Source organism: Chiloscyllium plagiosum, unplaced genomic scaffold (assembly GCF_037043375.1).
Source record: "Chiloscyllium plagiosum isolate Xiang-an unplaced genomic scaffold, Cpla_swu_hap1 HiC_scaffold_7, whole genome shotgun sequence".
Taxonomy (NCBI): Eukaryota; Metazoa; Chordata; class Chondrichthyes; order Orectolobiformes; family Hemiscylliidae; genus Chiloscyllium; species Chiloscyllium plagiosum.
The window spans coordinates 105,662,164-105,682,711 of NW_028270145.1; the positions used below are offsets into that span (position 1 = coordinate 105,662,164).

At 42.1% G+C, this 20,548-nt stretch overlaps 1 protein-coding gene across 6 annotated transcripts in view; it reads right to left on the reverse strand.

Moving 5' to 3' along the window:
- Nucleotides 1-20,548, reverse strand: part of bin1a (bridging integrator 1a) — a 161,623-nt gene that overhangs the window by 21,290 nt on the left and 119,785 nt on the right. For 4 of the 6 annotated variants that reach the window (XM_043694269.2, XM_043694270.2, XM_043694268.2 and 1 more), the window contains 2 exons: nt 9,932-10,073; nt 2,883-3,011 (listed from right to left, as the gene is read on the reverse strand). In XM_043694269.2, coding sequence (XP_043550204.2) covers nt 2,883-3,011; nt 9,932-10,073 — 271 coding nt within the window. The remainder of the gene's footprint in view (nt 1-2,882; nt 3,012-9,931; nt 10,074-20,548) is intronic. The other 2 variants (XM_043694271.2, XM_087989334.1) reach the window with 1 other exon arrangement.

A 20,548-nucleotide genomic window follows, 5' to 3' on the forward strand; every position in this document is an offset into this window, starting at 1 on the left:
GCCAAACAGGATAGTGGTTAGGCCACTTTGGGAATACTGCATTCAATTCTGGTCTCCCCGCTATATGTTAAATTTGAAAGGGTTCAGAAAAGGTTTACAAGGATGTTGCTGGGATGGCAGGGTTTGAAATGTAGGGAGAGGCTTAACTGGAACTCTGACTATCAAAAAGTACATCTAACAGTCCCTACCATAAATAACAAACCCACCAGATGATCAATACGCTAAATTACAGCCTTTGGGAAAGTGTTACATATTAGTCTGCATTAACAAAACATTGAGGAGACCAATTACTTGAGTAATCAGAGGGGATTTAACGGGGTAGATGCTGAAAGGATGTCTCGTGTTCGAAGGGGACAATTTAAATATAAAAATGGTCACTGATTTACGATTGATATGAGGAAAATTTGAAGGCCACAACTGTGTGGAATTCTCTTCACAATACAGGGTGGAGATAAGGTAATTAAATATTGATTGGATAGAGATAGATTGACTTACTTGTCTGACTGAACTAAGGCCACAATCAGATCAGCTACAAACCTACTAGATGACCCAACAGGCTTAAGATGGCCAAATGGCCCAATTGGTGCTCCTAAGCAGTAGTTTTATATTTTAAATGAAATTTACAAAATATAAAAAAGGGTTAGAGGTGAAGGTGAAAGACTTTGTCGGAAACATCTCAGCTTTCGATCAGTCTACAGCGATTGTATTCCCATTCCCTTAGACTGGCCAAAACTCTGGCAATCCTAGAGCCCAGAAACAGATGCTGCTGTTCATCTCGTCCACGTTGACCAGACATCCCAGTCTGACGTAGTCCCATTTGCCAACATTTAGCCCATATTCCTCTTAACCTGTTCATATACCTATCCAGATGCCTTTTAAGCATTGTAGTTGTACCGTCTCCACCACTTCCTTTGGCAGCTCATTCCATACATGCACGACACACTGCGTGAAGTAGTTACCCCTCAGGTCCCTTTTATTTCTTTCCCCTCTCACATTAAACTGATGCCCTGTAGTTTTAGGTTCCACTCATCTGGGAAACAAGCCTTGGCTATTCACGATCTGTGCCTCATGATTTTATAAACTTCTGTAAAGTCACCCCTCAGTCCCCAAAGCTACAGGGAAAATAGCCCCAGCCAATTCAGCCTCTCCCTTTAGCCCAAACCCTCCCGTCCCAGTAACATCCTTGTAAATCTCTTCTGCACCCTTCAAAGTTTAACAACATCCTTCTGACAAAAGGACAACCAGATTTAGATGCAGTATTCTCAAAGCAACCTCACCAATGTCTTGTACAGCTACAAGATGACATCCCAACTCCTCTACCCAATGCACTAACCACTAAAGGCAAGCATGCCAAATGCCATCTTCACCACACTGTCTACCTGTAACCCCACTTTCAAGGAATGATAACCTGCACCCCTAGGTCACGTTGCTCAGCAACAATCCCTAGGGCTCTACCATTAACTGTACAATTCCTGTCCTGCTTTGCCTTAACCAAACCTCATTTATCTAAATTAAACTTCATCTGCCACGCCTCGGCCTGTTAACATATCTGTAACCTTCTTCACTGTCTCCTACACCTCCAATTTTGGTGTCATCTGCAAACTTTCTAACTGTACCCTCCAATGTTCACGTCCAAATCATTCATAAATTAAGCCCATTCCTCTGTTTGAATGGTGAAACAGCCTGCTCTATTTTGTCAACTTTACTGTTGCCTCAACATTCCTGACTCATTCACTTCCCAGTATTATCTACTGGGAGTGGCAAACAATCTGCTATTAGGTCAGGAAATACTCTAAGATAGTTTCACAGGTCACTGTGGCTTTCATCCAAGCGCCACATAAAATCACAAGTTCCACTCTTTCCATATTCAATACTTACGCTTGTCCAGGTACCTCCTCCCTTCTATAATGACTACAAAGCTACCTCTCCTCAATGATCCATTCCAGAGATCAAATAAACTTGGAAAACAACTTCTTCCTATATTTAAACCAACTCTTTGCCTATGGATTCTTTTGTAACGAAGCATATAGTCTAGGAGCCAAACTAATTAGACCGTATTCACTGGTATTTTAAGAGTTGATCTTAACAGATTGTCAAAATGGGCAGCACTATTTTTTTCAAATTGCTTAACTCGTCAACAGGTTGAAAAGTAAATAATTCTTTATAAAACATTCAAACAATTGATTGAAATTTGAGCAAACAGAAATGCAAAACCCATTTGATACCTCAACTCAGTAAGTTAAAACTTTTACTTTATAAAAACCATAACTTCCATTCTGGATGGACAGCCATTATTGTTGAAAAGCTTTAAATATTGATACCATGTAAGCGATTAGGGTGAAAACAAAAGCTGCTTATCAGAAGTCCATTGCTCAGATTGGAGCATGCAGACGACCACCAGTTTCCTCTGAATATACAACAACACGCACTGAGGAACAAATAGTAGTTCGATTTTACAGTCCATGGGAATCCCACGTATGCATGCACCGGCAAGAGATTGTACTAGACTTGGGCTGCCATCACAAGCAACTACAATTTAAAGTCAAACATTCAAAAATCGGGTTTCTTCCCCCCACCCCCAAAAAATTATTTTTTCACACAGATCCGTTGAGATTTACATGTCAAAACAAAACTCACATTTTGGTTAGAAATTGGTAAAAAGGTGACAGCCCCAATCTAGCTGTATGGAAAACAAGACAAGTGGTAGAGAACTGAAGGGTTGCACCAGACATGAGAAGCCAACAATAGAAACAAAGCATGCTTCATGCACAATGGATCGATGAAAATTAGTCAAGTGGTGAAGATGGAGGGGGAGTGTTAAGATGATGGTGGTGGAGATCACAAGTCCATGGTGATGGGTGGGTGAGGGGACAATAGCTAACCTGTGAAGGTGTTGTCACACTTATCTCAGGGATGAAACTGTCGTCAAACAGATTGAGGATATTTTCTTGCTTGATGTCCTTGGATGGTGTAACCTTTGGTGGCGGGGGTACTGGAGGACCTTTCCTTTGCTGCATATGCACAAAAATACATCAATGGCAACAAAGCAGGATAAAAAGGATCAACATAGGACAATGGTAAACTCTGCAACAAACATCACTCTAAAGACCAAGTGAATTGAGGAGTAGGAACAGCAGAGTAAGGTGGGCCTAGAAAGATAGGAAAGAACATATGCATCAAGCTGGCAGATTTATAAAATCTTGCTGTTTTTCACATTTATTTAGTTCCATTTAGATAAACATAAGAGGAGGAGATCTTCAACCTAGCAGGTGCCCATTACTCAGTAAAACATTATCCAATCTGACATGCCTTCCGAACCATCCACATGTGGCATCAAAGTGCTTTCTAAATGCAATGAGAGTTTCTGCCTCTACCTCACTCTTAGCCAGCAAGTGCCTACTGTCCAAGGTGGAACCCTCTTTCTTCAACACCCCAACCCTCTGTCTGAATGCTCAAAATCTCTCTCCCTGGTTATTGACCTGTCTGATTATGGAAATAGGTTCTTCTTAACCACCATCAAGGTCCCTTTAGATTGACTATAATTGATTTAAATTCCCCTCAGCATCCCTGATCTGAACATGTTAGTTTACATTAACTTTCATGCAGTTCAGCCTTTCAAATAGATGGTAAAAGCATTGGATAAGGCGCAGAAGTCTCTTACAATGCATCCAAACCTGAATTTTAAGACGACATGTTGCCTCCCAACCTGCAGAATAAACAGTCCTATACATCAATTTGTGCGAATGTACCAAAGGCTTAGACAGCCTTCATAAATGACACAATTGTTAACTGAGCCTCAATTGATATTTCATTACGTGGCCTCTACCTCTTTTGCTGGTCACCTAATAATTGGCCATCTGGTCACTGGCTCTCTTGCTATTGAAGATAATTTTATTTTACATTAAAAATTTAAATCATTGTAAACTTCCCCTGAAAAGGTTAAAAAGAACAAACCAGCTTCATCAGCCCTCCAATCATCAACTACAGTGCAAAATAAGAACACCGGGTCAGAGCTCAGTCAGACCGTGAACCCACAAGTTCCGGAAACACAAACACTGGCGCTCAAGCTCTAGTGTGCATTGAAAAAAGATAGAGTGGAAGGAAAAGAAAGTTCCCAGTTACAATTGAAGAGACTTCAGAAAGTAATTGGTGACAAACCAAGCAAAAAACAATACTCCACTACAGTCAGCCCTCTGATCATTCAAATTAATGTGGTTTTACTGCAACGACTGCATTTTCGGTGAGCTCTTTTCAACCTAAACAGACTGAAAGCAACATTGAGGTTTAAGCTGGGCTTACAAATTCAGAGCTACATACATTATACAGCAGAAAAATAGCCTATTTGGCCTGAAGGACTGTGGTGTTCATTCTACATAGGTGACTTTTCTAACCCTATCACCCTGTACACGAGTGCAGCTGACAGAATGGAAGGTTTGGGAGTTTAATAAGTTTGGGAACTTTAAGGCATAATCATGCTTTAAAAGTAGTGCTAATATGATTTGTTGTTTGAGTTAAAATTAAAATCTTAAGTTTCTTTAGGCTTTAGACAAGGAAGCTCTCCACTGAAACCCATTGTAGTGTAGTTAGAGAGCTAGTTAAAGCCAGCTCTTGTATAATAGCAGATCAAAGACACAAGCAGTAATAAACACAGGGACTGGAGTGTACAGGCAGCAGAGTGGACGGTTGGGAATTTGCTAAGTGTGGAAGTTTGAAAAACTGGGTGAAGGTGCTACACAGTTGTGCTTCCAATCTTTTTGCTGCACACCACTTCTGTTAGGAGCCAGCTCATGCAGAGTTTCAAACACAATACAAGAAACAAAAAAGGGACATGGTAGAAGTCTGCGAGGTTGATTGACCAAGTCCTGACATATAATTCATTTCTAAATGTTATCAGTATTTAATCAACAGTAAAGTTATGGTAAAGAACGATGAATTTTACAAAACTAGTTAAACATAATTCAGTAATATGGATCACTTAGCATAGAGACAATGGAGAAATATGCATCATATCATAGCTACAGAGGGTAGAGGACTAGATAAGGAAATGTAGAGGCACTTCTGTACAGTCACAAGCATGGCACAAGGTTTTGTGGTCTTCTCAGTGGTAGGATTCAGGTCATCTCATCAGGGCTTGACTGGAACTTATTGGGAATGTGGGAAAAAGTCAGGACTGCAGATGCTGGAGATCAGAGTAGAGTGTATGGTACTGGAAAACCACAGGTCAGGCAGCATCCGAGGAGCAGGAAAATTTGAGCATAAGCTATTCATCAGGAATGAGACTGCCCGACCTGTGCTTTTCTAGCACCCCACACTCTATTCTTATTGGGAAGGTGATGATCCAGGAGAAAATAAGGACTGCAGATGCTGGAGATCGGAGTCAAGAGTGTAGTGCTGGAAAAGCATGGGTCAGGTAGCATCTGAGGAGCAACAGAATCAAAGTTTCAGGCATAAGCCCTTCATCAGGGAAAGTGGTGATCCAGTTGGCACAGTCCATGCGGCTATCAATAACATTGGTATAACTTGGAAAGAACTTGGGGTCTGGATGGGTGGCGGGTCGGTGTGGACTTGTTGGGCCGAAGGGCCGGTTTCCGTGGGCGGCACGGTGGCACAGTGGTTAGCACTGCTGCCTCACAGCGCCAGAGACCCGGGTTCAATTCCCGCCTCAGGCGACTGACCGTGTGGAGTTTGCACATTCTCCCAGTGTCTGCGTGGGTTTCCTCCGGGTGCTCCGGTTTCCTCCCACAGTCCAAAAATGTGGTTAGGTGAATTGGCCATGCTAAATTGCCTGTAGTGTTAGGTGAAGGGGTAAATGTAGGGGAATGGGTCTGGGTGGGTGGCGGGTCGGTGTGGACTTGTTGGCCCGAAGGGCCTGTTTCCACACTGAGTAATCTAATCTAAGTAATCTAATCTAATCTAAATTCTGCTTAAACAGAGCTAATCACTAAATTGTAGAACAGAACCTCAGGTATAATCATCTTTGAATTACTACCTAAGCCACGTGCCAATTGGTTGAGGACACAATTGGTGAAATGAAGGAATAGCTCAGATTGGCAGAAATGGATCCTAGCTTCTGGTACACTGGTGTCAGTATTCATGAACGTCAGGAACTGTACTTATCCAAAGGGAAAACCCAGTACAGTAGGACTTGGAAATGAATGTACTGGTTATACTGGAGCACTGTTGAGGTTCAGAAAGCATGTTGGACTAGTATGTGTCACATGCAAGTTTTACTGAAGAAGAACAGACAACAAATAGTGGGTGTGCATGAGAGGTGTCTGAGAAACCCATTAAAATTTTAACAGAATTATATGCAAGATTCCTAATGGTGGTGGAGTCCAAAGCCCAGGGTCACAGTCTAAGGAAAACGTGGTAGGCCATTTAGGATTGATGAGAAGAAATGTCTTCACTCAGGAACAAGGGACTGAGTTGGATAAATCAGCCATGATCATATCGAATGATGGTGCAGGCACAACTGGCCTATACCTGTACCTGTGTACTATTTAAGTGCACTTTGATCTAAACAGAGATCGTTTTGCACTGCTGATAAAATGTAACTGCAAAAGGAAGCAGTCTTACTGAAGCCTCAGATGAAACAAGGGACAACAGAAAGCGCACGCACTTCAGAATCTTCTGCACAGTAGCAACATTTCAAAGAATATTTAGTCAGTCAAAATTTGAATTTGAATATTGTTCACTTCTGATATGATAATACACCCATTGTCCAAGGTTAAGTTCTAGGCAGTGAATGGATGGAGACTAAAATTGATCATATGGCATTAACACTTTTTAAGTAAGAGGGAACCCCAAACAGCTGGCCTTAGATTCAGTAACTGGAGCCAGATTGGGCTATGTATATTACTGAAATAGGTCCCATAGTCATACAGTATTAGGCAACAGTGTAGGAGCAGGAATTTATGGGAAATATAATTTTACGCAATGGCCAATTCACACAAGTGAGGTATGACTAGTTATCAAACCAACAAGGCACTTAAGAATCAGTAATCTCCTTTCAAACATCAGTCACCGTTCACAGTTTGTTCTTTCAGATCTTGTAAACTGTCCAAGTTTAAGCATGTGAAACGCTTTTATAGGTAGGTCATAAAAACATGAAAATCAAGTCCATTTGTTTTTAAAATGGCACATTTACACAGTATTTCACTAGTTAGCAGTAAATATTAAAATAAGGTCTAATTGTTTTAATAGGCAGAAGTGGCAATCACTTGGGGCAGGAAGAAACAAGACTCCAACTCCCATTACACCTAGTCACAGTGGGAGGTATATGATGCATAAACTGATTAGTCACTACAGGAGGGGCAGGAGCATACTTAATTTTCAGAATGGAGTTAATCCAATACATACACACATCAATCTCACTAATCCCCTTTTCCTGAGACAGGCCGGTATTGTATTATACTTGTACAGATCAACTTATTGCCTGTGGCTGAAAGCTCAAGGCTGGTCTGACCTCATTCGATAACTCCAAACAACAAAAGGATCTCACATCAGAGAAAACAACACAGGTCTGTAAAGGCCAGTACTGTGACTGAACGTTGAGGAAACTGAGGGCAGATTTTCAACTCCAGGAATAAGCTTTCCACTACTGTAGTGAAGGTGTAATTATGGGCATTTGGATTCTGTATTGTCCATACCATCTGGAGGTACAAGTAGCTGGGATGTCTAGAATAAGAGGGGACAAACCTTCGAGGAAGGCCATGAAGCAGTTCTGAACATCAAATGATTAAAATGAATGGCTAGACAATACGATGGTGTATGAGATCATAAGATATAGGAGCAAACAAATTTCATTCTATCGAGTCTGCTCCACCATTTGATGACAGCATATCTGATTATCTTTAACTCCACTTTACTGTCTTCTACCTTTAATTCTTCATTCCCTTTGGGATTTGCCTCTCTCAGCCTTAAATATGATCCAAGCTTGACAGTCCTCTGTGGCAAAAGAGTTCCACAGATTCACTACCCAAAGGAAAAAGCATCATTTCACCTTTGTCCCAATTTGGCAACCTCTTACTCAGATTATGTCCTCTGACCCAAAAAGGGAAACAATCTTTCCATACCTACCCCATCAAAGACCCCTAAAGTGTTTCAACAAGATTCCCAAATACAGACTCAACCTACTCTGTCTCGAACAGTTTCTGGAAGCCCAGATTCAACAGTGAAGTTTCTCTGGACTGCTTCCAACGCCAGTGCCTTTTTCTGCACTCGTGGAGTAGGGGAGAGAAATACATACAACTTGATTCATTTGGTCAAATGAATACTAGCCATTCTTAACTGAAGAGAGCAAATTCATCTATGCAGTACTACTATGAAATCAAACACCAATAGCATTGGGTTTGTCATCTAGAGATAATGGACTATTAATCTAGAGACCCAGGTAATTTTCTGGGGACCCGGGTTCAAATTTTTCCACGGCAGATGGGGAATTTGAATTCAATAAAAAAATCTGGAATTAAAAGTCTAATATTGGCCATGAATCCATCACTGTTTATCAGAAAAAACCCATGTGGTTCTCTAATATCCTTTATGGACAGAAATTGCCATCCTTACCTGGTCTGGCCGACATGTGACTCCAGACCCACAGCAATGTGGTTGACTCTGAATTGCCCTCTGGGTAATTAGAGATGGACAATAAATGCTGGCCTAGACAGTGATGCTCTCATCCCATGAATGAAAAGAAAACCTAATCAGTTAGTTATACTTCTAATATGAGGGTGCAAAACTGCAGCCAGCTTAGACTCAAAACCCATTTAAAATGACCAGAGCCTCACCCAGTGTAACTGGTGCTCATTTGCAATTTACAAGATGGAAGCTCATCTTCACCAGCAAATGCTTCTGATCCATCATTCCCAAAATCCCAACTTCAGTAAGTTCGCATTTCAACATTGGAGATGTCATTCACCACTACACTGACTACTTTAAACAAAGTTCTGACAACATCATAGGGTTGTTATTCACATTTGTGATATTCCACCAAATTATAGACCACTTTAGCTACTGGGACCTACTATTCAGTCACTTAGGAGAGAGCATGCCAGATTTCAGATTTGAGAGTCAGGTGGTGCAGGCCACTGAATGTGGGACGGAGTGGCACTTGAAATAGCAAAGTCTGTTGACTACTCTTGAACCACACCATGCCTGTGCAGCACCTTGCTAAATTGTCCAGCTAAGTTGCCTTAAAATTTTAATTGAAGTTGCTGTAACACCATCAGTTTTTTGGGTAGGCTGATTTGAGAGTCTACTTGCATCATTCAGTGGAGCATTAGTTTATCATGCTATGCACAGATAAAATGGAATAAAATCGAAGAACATTTCAGTCAGCTTCTCAATTTTAAACAGTCTCATCAGGAGAACACAATTCCCAACAGGTGGCTTAGAATAAATTGACAGCATATTCACAACAGAAAACCTGGTAACTGTTTTTACTTAGTGTACAATCAGCAAACAACTAAAGAATGGAGGAAACAGCAATTGGATGTGCACTGACCAGTTTAAACCATATGCTCCATAAAGTATACCATGGTCAGGTGGGCTTTCACATGGTTATGGCAAACCATTCCAAGCTGCAGTATTCGAGAACTATTCGCAAACACTAATATATATCCTGAGTTTACTTCCTATCCTTGTTACCGGGGGACAGATCTCCCACAGATAACACAAAAGCATGAATAGCACTACATTAGAAATCCCCAAGCTACTGAGGGAGACTGTGCAATCCACTGAAACCTGAATTAGAGAAAAAAGATCGGAGGGGGGTGGGGGTGATGACCACACAAGTACACAGATCCATGGGAGAATGTCCTCATAAAATGAGATGAGAATGTAAATGCACAAAGGATAAATAACATTATTTGATTGAAGAATGTAGGTCAAAGGGCAGCTTGCTACCAAAAAGACAAATGATGAACTACATTACCTGGGACGGTGACTTTGGTATAGAAGGAATATGTGGTGTGGGAGAAGTTGAAGCTACATGATTGTCGTCCTTTGTCACGGGACTGCTCGGGGGAGACTCATCCACTGGTGGTGATGCAGACTTCTCAACTTTCACGGAGGCTCTGTTGGAATAACAAAACTCATGAAAATGATAGATTAAATTGATTAAACTTCATAATGTAGTGTTCGGTAGTGTTTCATGGGATATTCCTCCTAAAAAAAAAAACAATTTTCATGATTTTCAGAACATCAATATACCCATCTAGTGACTTTCCCTTCATTAGTTTCTCTTACATTTGGACTATTTCTTTCAACTATTCCATGTAGTAGTGAGTTCTATTTCTTATCTTCAATTGTGTGCGCATTGGTTGGGGTCAGTTACCACAATTGCCTGGACGGCAGATTTGCATCAGAGACACCAGCATGGGTTCAATTCCCACACCAGCTGAGGTTACTATGAAGGACTCTGCTGTTCAACCTCTCCTCTTATCTGAGGCATGGTGACCCTCAGGTTAAACCACCACAAGTCTCTCTCTCCCCAATGAGAGCGCAGCCATGTGGTCCAGTAGGACTGGCGTAATGTTACTTTTCATATGTAGTAAGCACTAATTTACTCACTTATGTGGAAGTGACCACCTTTAATGCAGTACCTCATTTTTTTGAGATCTTGGAAATCTCAATCTGACATCAAGTCACACAAGTAGTTAGAATAAGTAACCAAGCACATGAGAGCCATGCCTTACTCACAAGTGCTTAGAATTTTCAAACAGAATGACAACGTAATTACACTTAGAGTGAAGTTGCTCAGCTGATGCTCCAGTGCAGTACTGACCAGAGTTCTGCACTGGTGAATATGCTATTTTGCAAGACAGATATTAAGGTAGAGATGGTCAGTTCATCTTTCCTGCCAACACTATGAAAATACCTAGGGTCCAAATCAAACAGCAACATGCTTTTCTAATAGAAATCTCACCAAGGTGCTTCCTAAGAATGCACATCAAGACTAAAATTGACAAAGGCAAGGAAAAGGATGCCCATTTGATTGCCAAAAATCTTCACTTAATCTAGTCTTGAGAAATGTAAAGACACCTAGCACTTCAACAAAGTAATTTTTTTTTGCCAAAAACAGCAGCCAAATTCTATGCTCCAACAAATGACAATTTGATAGCAACAGACAAGCTATTTCAGTGATGTAGGATGGGAAACAACTATTGGCCAGGACAGAGGAGAATTCCCCATGTACTCCAAAGAATGTGGTTTGGAGAACCTTTTACATGCACCTAAGAGTTTAGAGGGAGGATTAATATCACATGTTCAGCTGCAGTGCAGTACTGAGCAATTACTGTTTAGGCATTGCAAATTTTATATTGAAATCCCTACAGCCACATCTTCAGAGTCAAGAGCACCATCCACTGAGCCACATTTGAAATGAGGTAGTAAGGTAGGGAAATTAATGGAAAGCACTTCAGAGCTTCGAGACTACTTTGAAGGCACAAAGAACCGACAATATGCAAGAGGTCAGAGCTGGAGGTGCGCAAAGGAGGGTGTGGTGGGTTGCGAAATGCAACCTTCAGAAGAGGGACAAGACCAAAACAGGGTCTTCAATTCTATCAGTTTAAGGGATCTATTTTAGTAAATGTGACCAGTCCTAACTCTTTATCACAGCCATTGTACGATTACAAGACCACTTCAAAGCTCAAACATAAGATGATGCACAGTCTCTTGAAAAACCAGGTCCAAAATTAAAGTCTAATTCAACTGTTTCTCATACAGGAGTTAAGACGACATTCTTAATGCCTTTTAAACTGGGCAGCGGAAGTCACTAAACCCAATCAGAGACATTTTTCTTAATAGCAGCCACTCACCATAAGTGACTATCCCTAATGAATGTAACAGAACTTCTGCTAGAAAAGTGCCAATGTGGGTAGCAGCCAGATATTTGAAAAAAATCAAGTTGATTAAGAATTAGGCATCCAGAACTTCCACTAATCTCATCATCTAGCCTCTAAATTGGAGGGTATCAAAACCTGATTTACCAAGTTCCAATCACCCCTCATCCCTGTATTTATTGATTATGTATTGCCTCCCGGTCTGGCAGGCTGAATTTAGAAATTCTTACCGTGATTTTCAAATCCCTCACTGGTCTGGGCTCTCCATATGTATAAATTTCTCCTATCCCACAAATCTAAGATATATGTGCACTTCTCTAATCGTAGCCTGAAGCACTAAGGTGGAAGGAAGCACATGTTTAATCGCACTTCTCACATCAAAATGCTCCAAGGCATATTATATCTATTCAATACACTTTCAGGAGATATTCACTGCTGTAATATAGAAATAACAGCAATTGCACACAGCGAACTCCTACAATGACAATAGAACAGGATTGTCGTTAAGGATGTGTTTATCTGCTCATCTACTGATCATGAGCTAAACTAAAATATTGAAAGGGGGACCAAGCTTGGTGGTGTTGAGGAGGAGAGAGAGAGAGCACGCTACTCTGAAGCAGTCTCTATAGAGGGACTTGTCCATAAATCCCAAATGAAATCAATAAAAACAGTTCACACACCATTGCTTAGGTGGATAGTCACCCAGGTGAGTTAGGAACAATTCTGGCAACATCCAGATTGAAACCAGAACAAGTCAAATCCTGATGCACTTAAAAGATTTGTGAATGCAATGTCAAGGACATTGCAGGTTCAGTGCACAGGACCACAAAATCTGTTAGCTTGGGTCAACATTTTCAGTAGATTAAAGCGGTTTGACAACAGAGATAAATCACTGATGATTTGTTATCTTATTACACAGTAAGAATTTGTTACATGCCACTGTACAGCCACAGGAAGTCCCTGTTTGACAGCTAAAGTAGTGTAGCTGCTGTGTAATATAATGTAGCGCAGGAACAGGCCTTTTGACCCACAAAGCCAACACCAATCCCTAATCTCATATAGATCTGCTACTTACTGCCCAAATGAAGTTTCTATCTTACTGTTCGCACCCCCCCCCCCCCACCCCCACCCCCGGCACCCCTGCCCAGTTCCTGTGTCTATCAAGATACATTGCTAACATGCCTGTTTCCACCACCTCCACTGGCAGTGTGCCAGGCACCCACCCCACTGAAAAAGTATCCCCACACTTCTCCCCTAAAATCTCTTTGCCCCCTCCTCCCCCATACCACCTTGACTCTGTGCCTTCTTGTAATTGACCTTTCCACTCCGGAAAAAACCTGCCTACCCTATCAAAGCCTCAAGTTTGTAGATCTCTATCAGGTTGGCTCTTTTCCCAGTGAAAACAACCCCAGTTTATCCAATCACCCCTTATAACTAAAACCATCCAGACCAGGCAACATCCTGGTAAACCTTCTTTGCACCCTCTCCAAAACATCCATGTCCTTCCGATAGTGTGGCAACAGAACTGCATGTAAATTTCAAGTGTGGCCTAAAGTTTCATATAGCTGAATACAACTTGCCAACTTTCATTTTTGATACCCTGGCCAACAAAGGCAAGTGTGCTGTATACCTCCTTGACCACCTTATCAGAGGCGAGAAAAAGAGGTGAAACGAGGGCGGCCGGGAAGGGTGAGTTTTCCCGCATTAAAAGGGACTTACCTCGGGAGTCGGGCCTCCATTTGCCGAGAGGTGCAAGGGAAGAGCAAAGGACTTCTGGGAAGTCATATTTGCGTGGTTGCGTTACCCAAAACACTACTCGGGTAGTGTCTCCCACCCATCCTCCTGTAACCAAACAAAAGGACCTGTGCGCCAGATTGATAAGGTAATGAGTATTCTTTTATTCCTTATTTTTCATCAGTCTCTTTGGGAATTTAGAATAGTGGGAATGGAGGTTAGGGCAGTTGAATGTTCCTCCTGCAGAATGTGGGAGGGAAGGGTCAGCACTAGTGTCCCTGCTGACTACATTTGCGGGAAATGCACCCAACTCCAGCTCCTCGAAAACCGCTTTAGGGAACTGGAGCTGGAGCCGGATGAACTTCGGATCATTCAGGAGGCAGAGGGGGTTATTGAGAGGAGTTACAGGGAGGTAGTCACTCTTAAGGTACAAGAAAAAGGCAAATGGGTTACAGTTAGGGGACAGAAAGGGAACTGGCTGGCAGTGCAGGGATCCCCTGTGGCCATTCCCCTCAACAATACGTATACCGTTTTGGATACTGTTGGGGGGAACAATTTACCAGAGGAAAGCAGTGGGGTACAGGGCTCCGGCACAGAGTCTGTCCCTGCTGCTCAGAAGGGAAGGGGTAAGAGGACCAGAGTAGTCATTGGGGACTCCAGAGTTAGGGGGACAGATAGGAGGTTCTGTGGGGATGAGAGAGACTCATGGTTGGTGTGTTGCCTCCCAGGTGTCAGGGTTCGTGATGTCTCTGATCGTGTTTTTGGGATCCTTAAGGGGGAGGGGGAGCAGTCCCAAGTCGTGGTCCACATGGGCACCAATGACATAGGTAGGAAGAGAGATGGGAATTTAAGGCAGAAATTCAGGGAGCTAGGACGAACATAGTTGTCGTCTCTGGTTTGTTGCCCGTGCCACATGCTAGTGAGGCAAGGAATAGGGAGCGAGAGGAGTTGAACACGTGGCAACAGGGATGGTGCAGGAGGAAGGGTTTGGATTCTTGGATAATTGGGGCTCTTTCTGGGGTAGGTGGGACCTCTCCAAGCTGGATGGTCTTCATCTGAACCAGAGGGGTACCAATATCCTGGGGGGGAAATTCTCTAAGGCTATTGGGGTGTGTTTAAACTAATCCAGCAGAGGGATGGGAACCAAAATTGTAGTTCAAGTATAGAAAAGGTTAGAGTAGGGAGGTCCGAAATCAAGGTTCAGGGACGCAAGATGGCACCGGCAAGCAAGAAGTTGGTTTGAAGTGTATCTACTTCAACGCCAGGAGCATCTGGAATAAGGTGGGTGAACTTGCAGCATGGGTTGGTATCCAGGACTTTGAAGTTATGGCCATTTCAGAGACATGTATAGAGCAGGGACAGGAATGGCTGTTGCAGGTTCCAGGATTTAGATGTTTCAGTAAGAACAGAGAATATGGTAAAAGAGGGGGAGGTGTGGCATTGTTGGTCATGACAGTAATTACAGTTGCAAAAAGGATGTTTGGGGATTCATTAACTGAGGTAGTATGGGCTGAAGTTAGAAACAGGAAAGGAGAGGTCACCCTGTTGGGAGTTTTCTATAGGCCTCCGAATAGTTCCAGAGATGTACAGAAAGGATAGCAAAGATGATTCTCGATAGGAGTGAGAGACACAAGCTAATTGTCATGGGGGACTTCAACTTTCCAAATATTGACAGGGAACACTATAGTACAAGTACTATAGATGGGTCAGTTTTTGTCCAGTGTGTGCAGGAGGGAAGGTCTTACGAGGAAAGGCTGAGGGACTGGAGGCTGTTTTCGTTAGAGAGAAGAAGGTTGAGAGGTGACTTAATAGAGACATAAGATAATCAGAGGGTTAGATAGGATGGACAGGGAGAGCCTTTTTCCAAGAATGGTGACTGCGAGCACGAGGGGGCATAGCTTTAAATTGAGGGGTGATAGATATAGGACAGATATCAGAGGTAGTTTCTTTACTCAGACAGTAGTAAGGGTATGGAATGCTTTGCCTGCAACGGTAATAGATTTGCCAACTTTAAGTACATTTAAGTCGTCATTGGACAAGCATATGGACGTACATGGAATAGTGTCGGTTAGATGGGCTTCAGATTGGTATGACAGGTTGGCGCAACAGAGGGCCGAAGGGCCTGTACTGCACTGTAATGTTCTATGTTCTATCCACCCGAGTTGCCACTTTCAGGCATCTGTGGATCTGTACTCCCAGAACCCTCTGTCAATGCTCCCAAGGGTTGTGCCATTTATGTTTCGTTTGCACCTGAATTTGATCTTCCAAAATGCATCACCTTGTATTTGTCCGGATTAGAATCCATCTGCTTGCGATTTCTGCATTTATATGGCAACTTGTCCAGCAATTTCTCAAACAATGTGAAAATGACCAGGTAATTTATTCTTGTGCTTTTGACTGAGAAACAAGCAATGACAAAGAGACTTGGAATAAATTTCCCTGCTCTTTAAAATTCTGTCGTAGAATTGTTTGCATTCATCCGAGAGACTTGGTCCATCATTTCATATGAAAGACTGCATCTAAAACAAGCCTCCAAGTACTGCACGAGAGGGTCAGCCCAGAACATATGGCCATATCTCCAAAATAGTACTCAAAATCAACATCAACTTGAAGTTAAGGTGTGTTGTCACAGCCACAGCTAACATTGAGGGGAAACATGTTACTACACAGACATGGGCCAGTTGAAAAGTGACTGTTGCTTCCCCCCAGAACTTTACATTAAAATATATACAAGGAAATGCTTAAAGGAATCACAGCAAATTTAACACATCCATCAAGATTTCTACTCTAGAAAAAGAAAACATTAATCCACACCAGTCAGCGAACTCCTACTAAAGCATCACAATCTTCAGCCCAATCTTCGAGCAGACTGGTGACTGGCTTTCTTCACTTTCACAGGCTTGCTCCTTGCAAATCTTCGGGAGGCAGGAAAGGAGACAGTATGGAAGTACCTGGTGAATACCAGTGAATTTTCCAAATATTTTCAGAAACAATATTGCATTCTATCGAATACTTTGAGCCTTCCCAACACATCTCTCCAACATTTCAAGCAGAGTTGTGCAATCTTATTAACAGCAAGATTTGACTTGTGCATTAAAATACATGTGCAGAAAGCCTGCATAGGTTGGGGGCATTTGGCTCCAAACGCCTGATCCACCATCCAGCTAGACTATAGCTGACCGTCTACCCCTCTGTCATTTCCTTGCACTTTTCTCATAGCTCTGCAAAATGTTCCCCTGCAACTGAGCCTCCACACCATTCAGGCAGAGAATTGTGAAGATTCAATACCCTAATTGGTCAAATTACTCATCAGTCCTCCATGACCTACTCTTTCCCAATCTCTCTCTCTCCTCATTCTCAATTGTGCCAATCAGTAACATCCTTTTACATCCACCTTGTCAAGGTGTGCAAGCAGTTTTTATACTTTAGGTGAAAACACCACTCTCACATTCTAAACCCTAGGGAATAAAGACCCAGATACACAAACCTCTCCTCAATCCCAACCATCAGTTTGGTTTACCTTCATTGTATTTTTCACAGAGGAATTACATTCTTCCTGACAAATCGAAACAAACTATATACCACACTCTACATGCTGTTTCACCATGCTTACACAATTGCAACAAGACAACATTCCTTCTGTACTGAAATAATCTTGCAGTAAAGAGTACCATACCATTAGCCTAATTTCCAGCTACACATTGATATTAGCTTTTATTATGAAAAGACCACCCAAGTCCCACTATGCAACAGTTCCCAATTTAGCATTTGATACTACTTGTTTTTCCACATTATGTCCGATCTGTTATGTTAATAGTTAATTATTAAACAAGTCTAAATCCACCTGACAGGGGCAGCAGTGGCTGCCCCTGCCTCACAGCAACAGGGTCCCGGGTTCGATTCCAGCCTCGGGCGACTATCTGTGTGGAGTTTGCACATTCTCCTCGTGTCTGCATGGGTTGCCTCCGGGTGCTCTGGTTTCCTCCCACAATCCAAAGATTTGCAGGTTAGGTGAATTGGCCATGCTAAATTGCCCAGGAGAAAGTAAGGACTGGAGATGCTGGAGATTAGAGATGAAAAATGTGTTGCTGGAAAAGCGCAGCAGGTCAGGCCGCATCCAAGGAGTGGGAGAATCGACATTACAGGCATAAGCCGAAACATCGATTCTCCTGCTCCTTGGATGCTGCCTGACCTGCTGCACTTTTCCAGCAACACATTTTTCATGCTAAATTGTCCAGTGTTAGGTGCATTAGTCAAGGGTAAATATAGGGGAATGGGTTATCCTTCGGAGGGTCGGTGTAGACTTGTTGGGCCGAAGGGCCTGTTTCCACACTGTAGGAAATCTAATCTAATAAGTGTTCACACCCTCTCAATTCATCACCAACTTTAGTCCCGACGTCCAAATCATTGTTAAAAATTGCAAACAGCTGGGGTCCCAAGCATTGATCCTTGGAGCATCTCATTAGTCAGTCAGTCAACCCAAGAATGACCGTTTTCTCACTGTTAACCCATTTCCAATCCATGCTAACATATGACCATTGTTCATTCTAACTTTGCTTACTCAAGGCCTAATCAAAATTCTTCTGAAAATCCAAAGAGACACCACATAACTGACCCATGGGATTTAATCAAACTTTAAGTCTCACCAATCTCTCATGTACTTACTTTTTATTATTTTTTTAATTTTTTTTTTATTTTTCTTTACAATCTATTCCTCATTCTTCGTCCCTTGATATTCCCATTTCTAGCGGATTCTATTTAATTCTCTTTGAAGACAGTATATTTAGTTTCTCTACCATCTTATAATTACTCATTATAAATGTTCCTGTCTGACTGCAAACTGCCAAAATTTGCTTTAGTTAATATTTTCCTTTCCACATGCCTATTGAAGCTATGATGTTTCTTGCTAACTTACTTTCATGCTCAAGTTTCTCTCAGTTTCCTGGCCTTCCTTTGCAGGATTTATTCAGGAATGAAATAGTTTACTTTCCAGAGGATTTTGAAATTAAACTCTGCTCCTCAATGGTTGCGGAAACAATTAAAATTCAAAACTTGTGATCAAAAGAGGTTTCTTAAAAGTGTGTACAAGAGTGGGTAAATGAAATGGAAGCAGACATCAGCCACAATTTAAACTGAATTAGAGACAAAAAAAACTGCAGATGCTAGAATCCAAGGTAGACAAGCAACATGCTGGAAGAACACGGCAAGCCAAGCAGCATCAGGTGGAAAAAGTCAACATTCTGGATGCAACTCTTCTTCAGGACCGGGGGTGGGGGGGGGGTGGGGGGGGGAGGCGGGGAGGGTGGTGAGGTGGGGATAGGTGAAGACAGATAGAGGGTACAATTTGGTTGGTCAATGGGAGGAATGAATTCGGTTGGCGGCGAGAAGGAAAGGTTGATGAGAGGAATGGAAGGGAGAAGGTGGGGCTGAGAAGGGAGTCAGGGAATGGGAAAGGTGGTTATTTGAAATTGGAAAACTCACTTTAGGCTGCTAAGGTGGGAGATGGGGTGTTATTCCTCCAATTTATGATCGGATTCATTGTGGCAATGGAGGCGTCCAAGGATAGTCACGTCGGAAAGGGAGTGGGAAGGTGAATTTAAATAGGCGGTAACTAGGTGGTCAGGTCGGCCCCTGCGGGCCTCGCTGAGATGGTTGGTGAAACGTTCCCTTTGTTTACGTTTGGTCTGCCCAATGTTGAGGACAACACTGGTTCAAAAGGTTAAATGGTCCACACCTGGTCCCAGATATTTGGAGAAGAACCTTCTGCAGCAATTCCAGATATGCCCTTCTGTTTTTTGTTACAAGTAATTCAGAACCAATAAATTGTTTCGAACTAGGTGAAATGAGAGAAGGCAAGTTCACAATATCCCATGGATTTAAACACCAAAAGCAAATGTTACTTTAGTCAGAATAGTAAAGCAAACGGTACTGTTTGCCTTCTACCATTTAGAATTCATAAAGTGAATGCAAATTAAGAAAACCATGGTTGAATACACAACACATTAAATGAGATGCTAGCAGGACAGATCCCACAGATTTCTTAGCAACTGACCCAAACAATGATCCATGAGTTACAACATTTAATATGAACACCTTCTCCTTCTCTAGGCAATTCTTCTACCAAAAGATTTGGCTTCTGAATTTTCTTAAAAATCAACTCAAATTGCCTCAATTAATGTTCACCTCTCCGATGACTCAAACAAAAAGTGAAAAAACTTACGTCTAGCAGTACCCATGGTGAAGGTAACAGTCTAATCCGCCTCTCCAAATACTTTCAAAGAAGGCGTCTCTTCACACCTCTTCCCACAGATGGTGCTATCCTGAGTTTCTCCAGTACATTTTCCTCAATGGTTTAATCTCTTTTCCAGAGAGTGGATCCCTCCAAAGCACAATTCTAGCCCTTGCATGTCCAATTAGCTTCACCAATTTATCATGAATTTTTTCCAAACTCTAGCCTATCTGTGCACAGATCTAAAAAAATGGTTCACAAGGCTTCTGAGCCATTACCCTCTCCACACAACAAGTCACGTTCTGGTGCCTTCTCAATGTCCTAGGGCTTCAAGTCCCAAAGGGAACCAAATAGCACTGCCTGGAGCATCTTTCTCCTCCTTCCAGCTATGACAGGACTCCCTTTTCAGTGCATACTTCTGTGGTAGCTTTCATACTAGATCATGCAGACACAACTTGTTTGGATAGCCAAACCGTTGAACTGTCGGAGGAAACTGGAACACAGTCATACTGTGCTCTATGCAAAAGTGGAGTCTGCCTGAAAAAAAACATTTGACTTCTGCCTAGAAATAGACTAAGTTAGCTTACAGAAATTCAAATCTTGCTTGATGACCAGAGGTAAATATGACCAGCATAAAATATTTGAACCAATTATAAAAAAGTGGATTTGTGAAATCTGTAAAATTTGAGAGCAAATGGTGGATTACAATTTGCCACATACCAGATATTAACAGAACAATAAATGC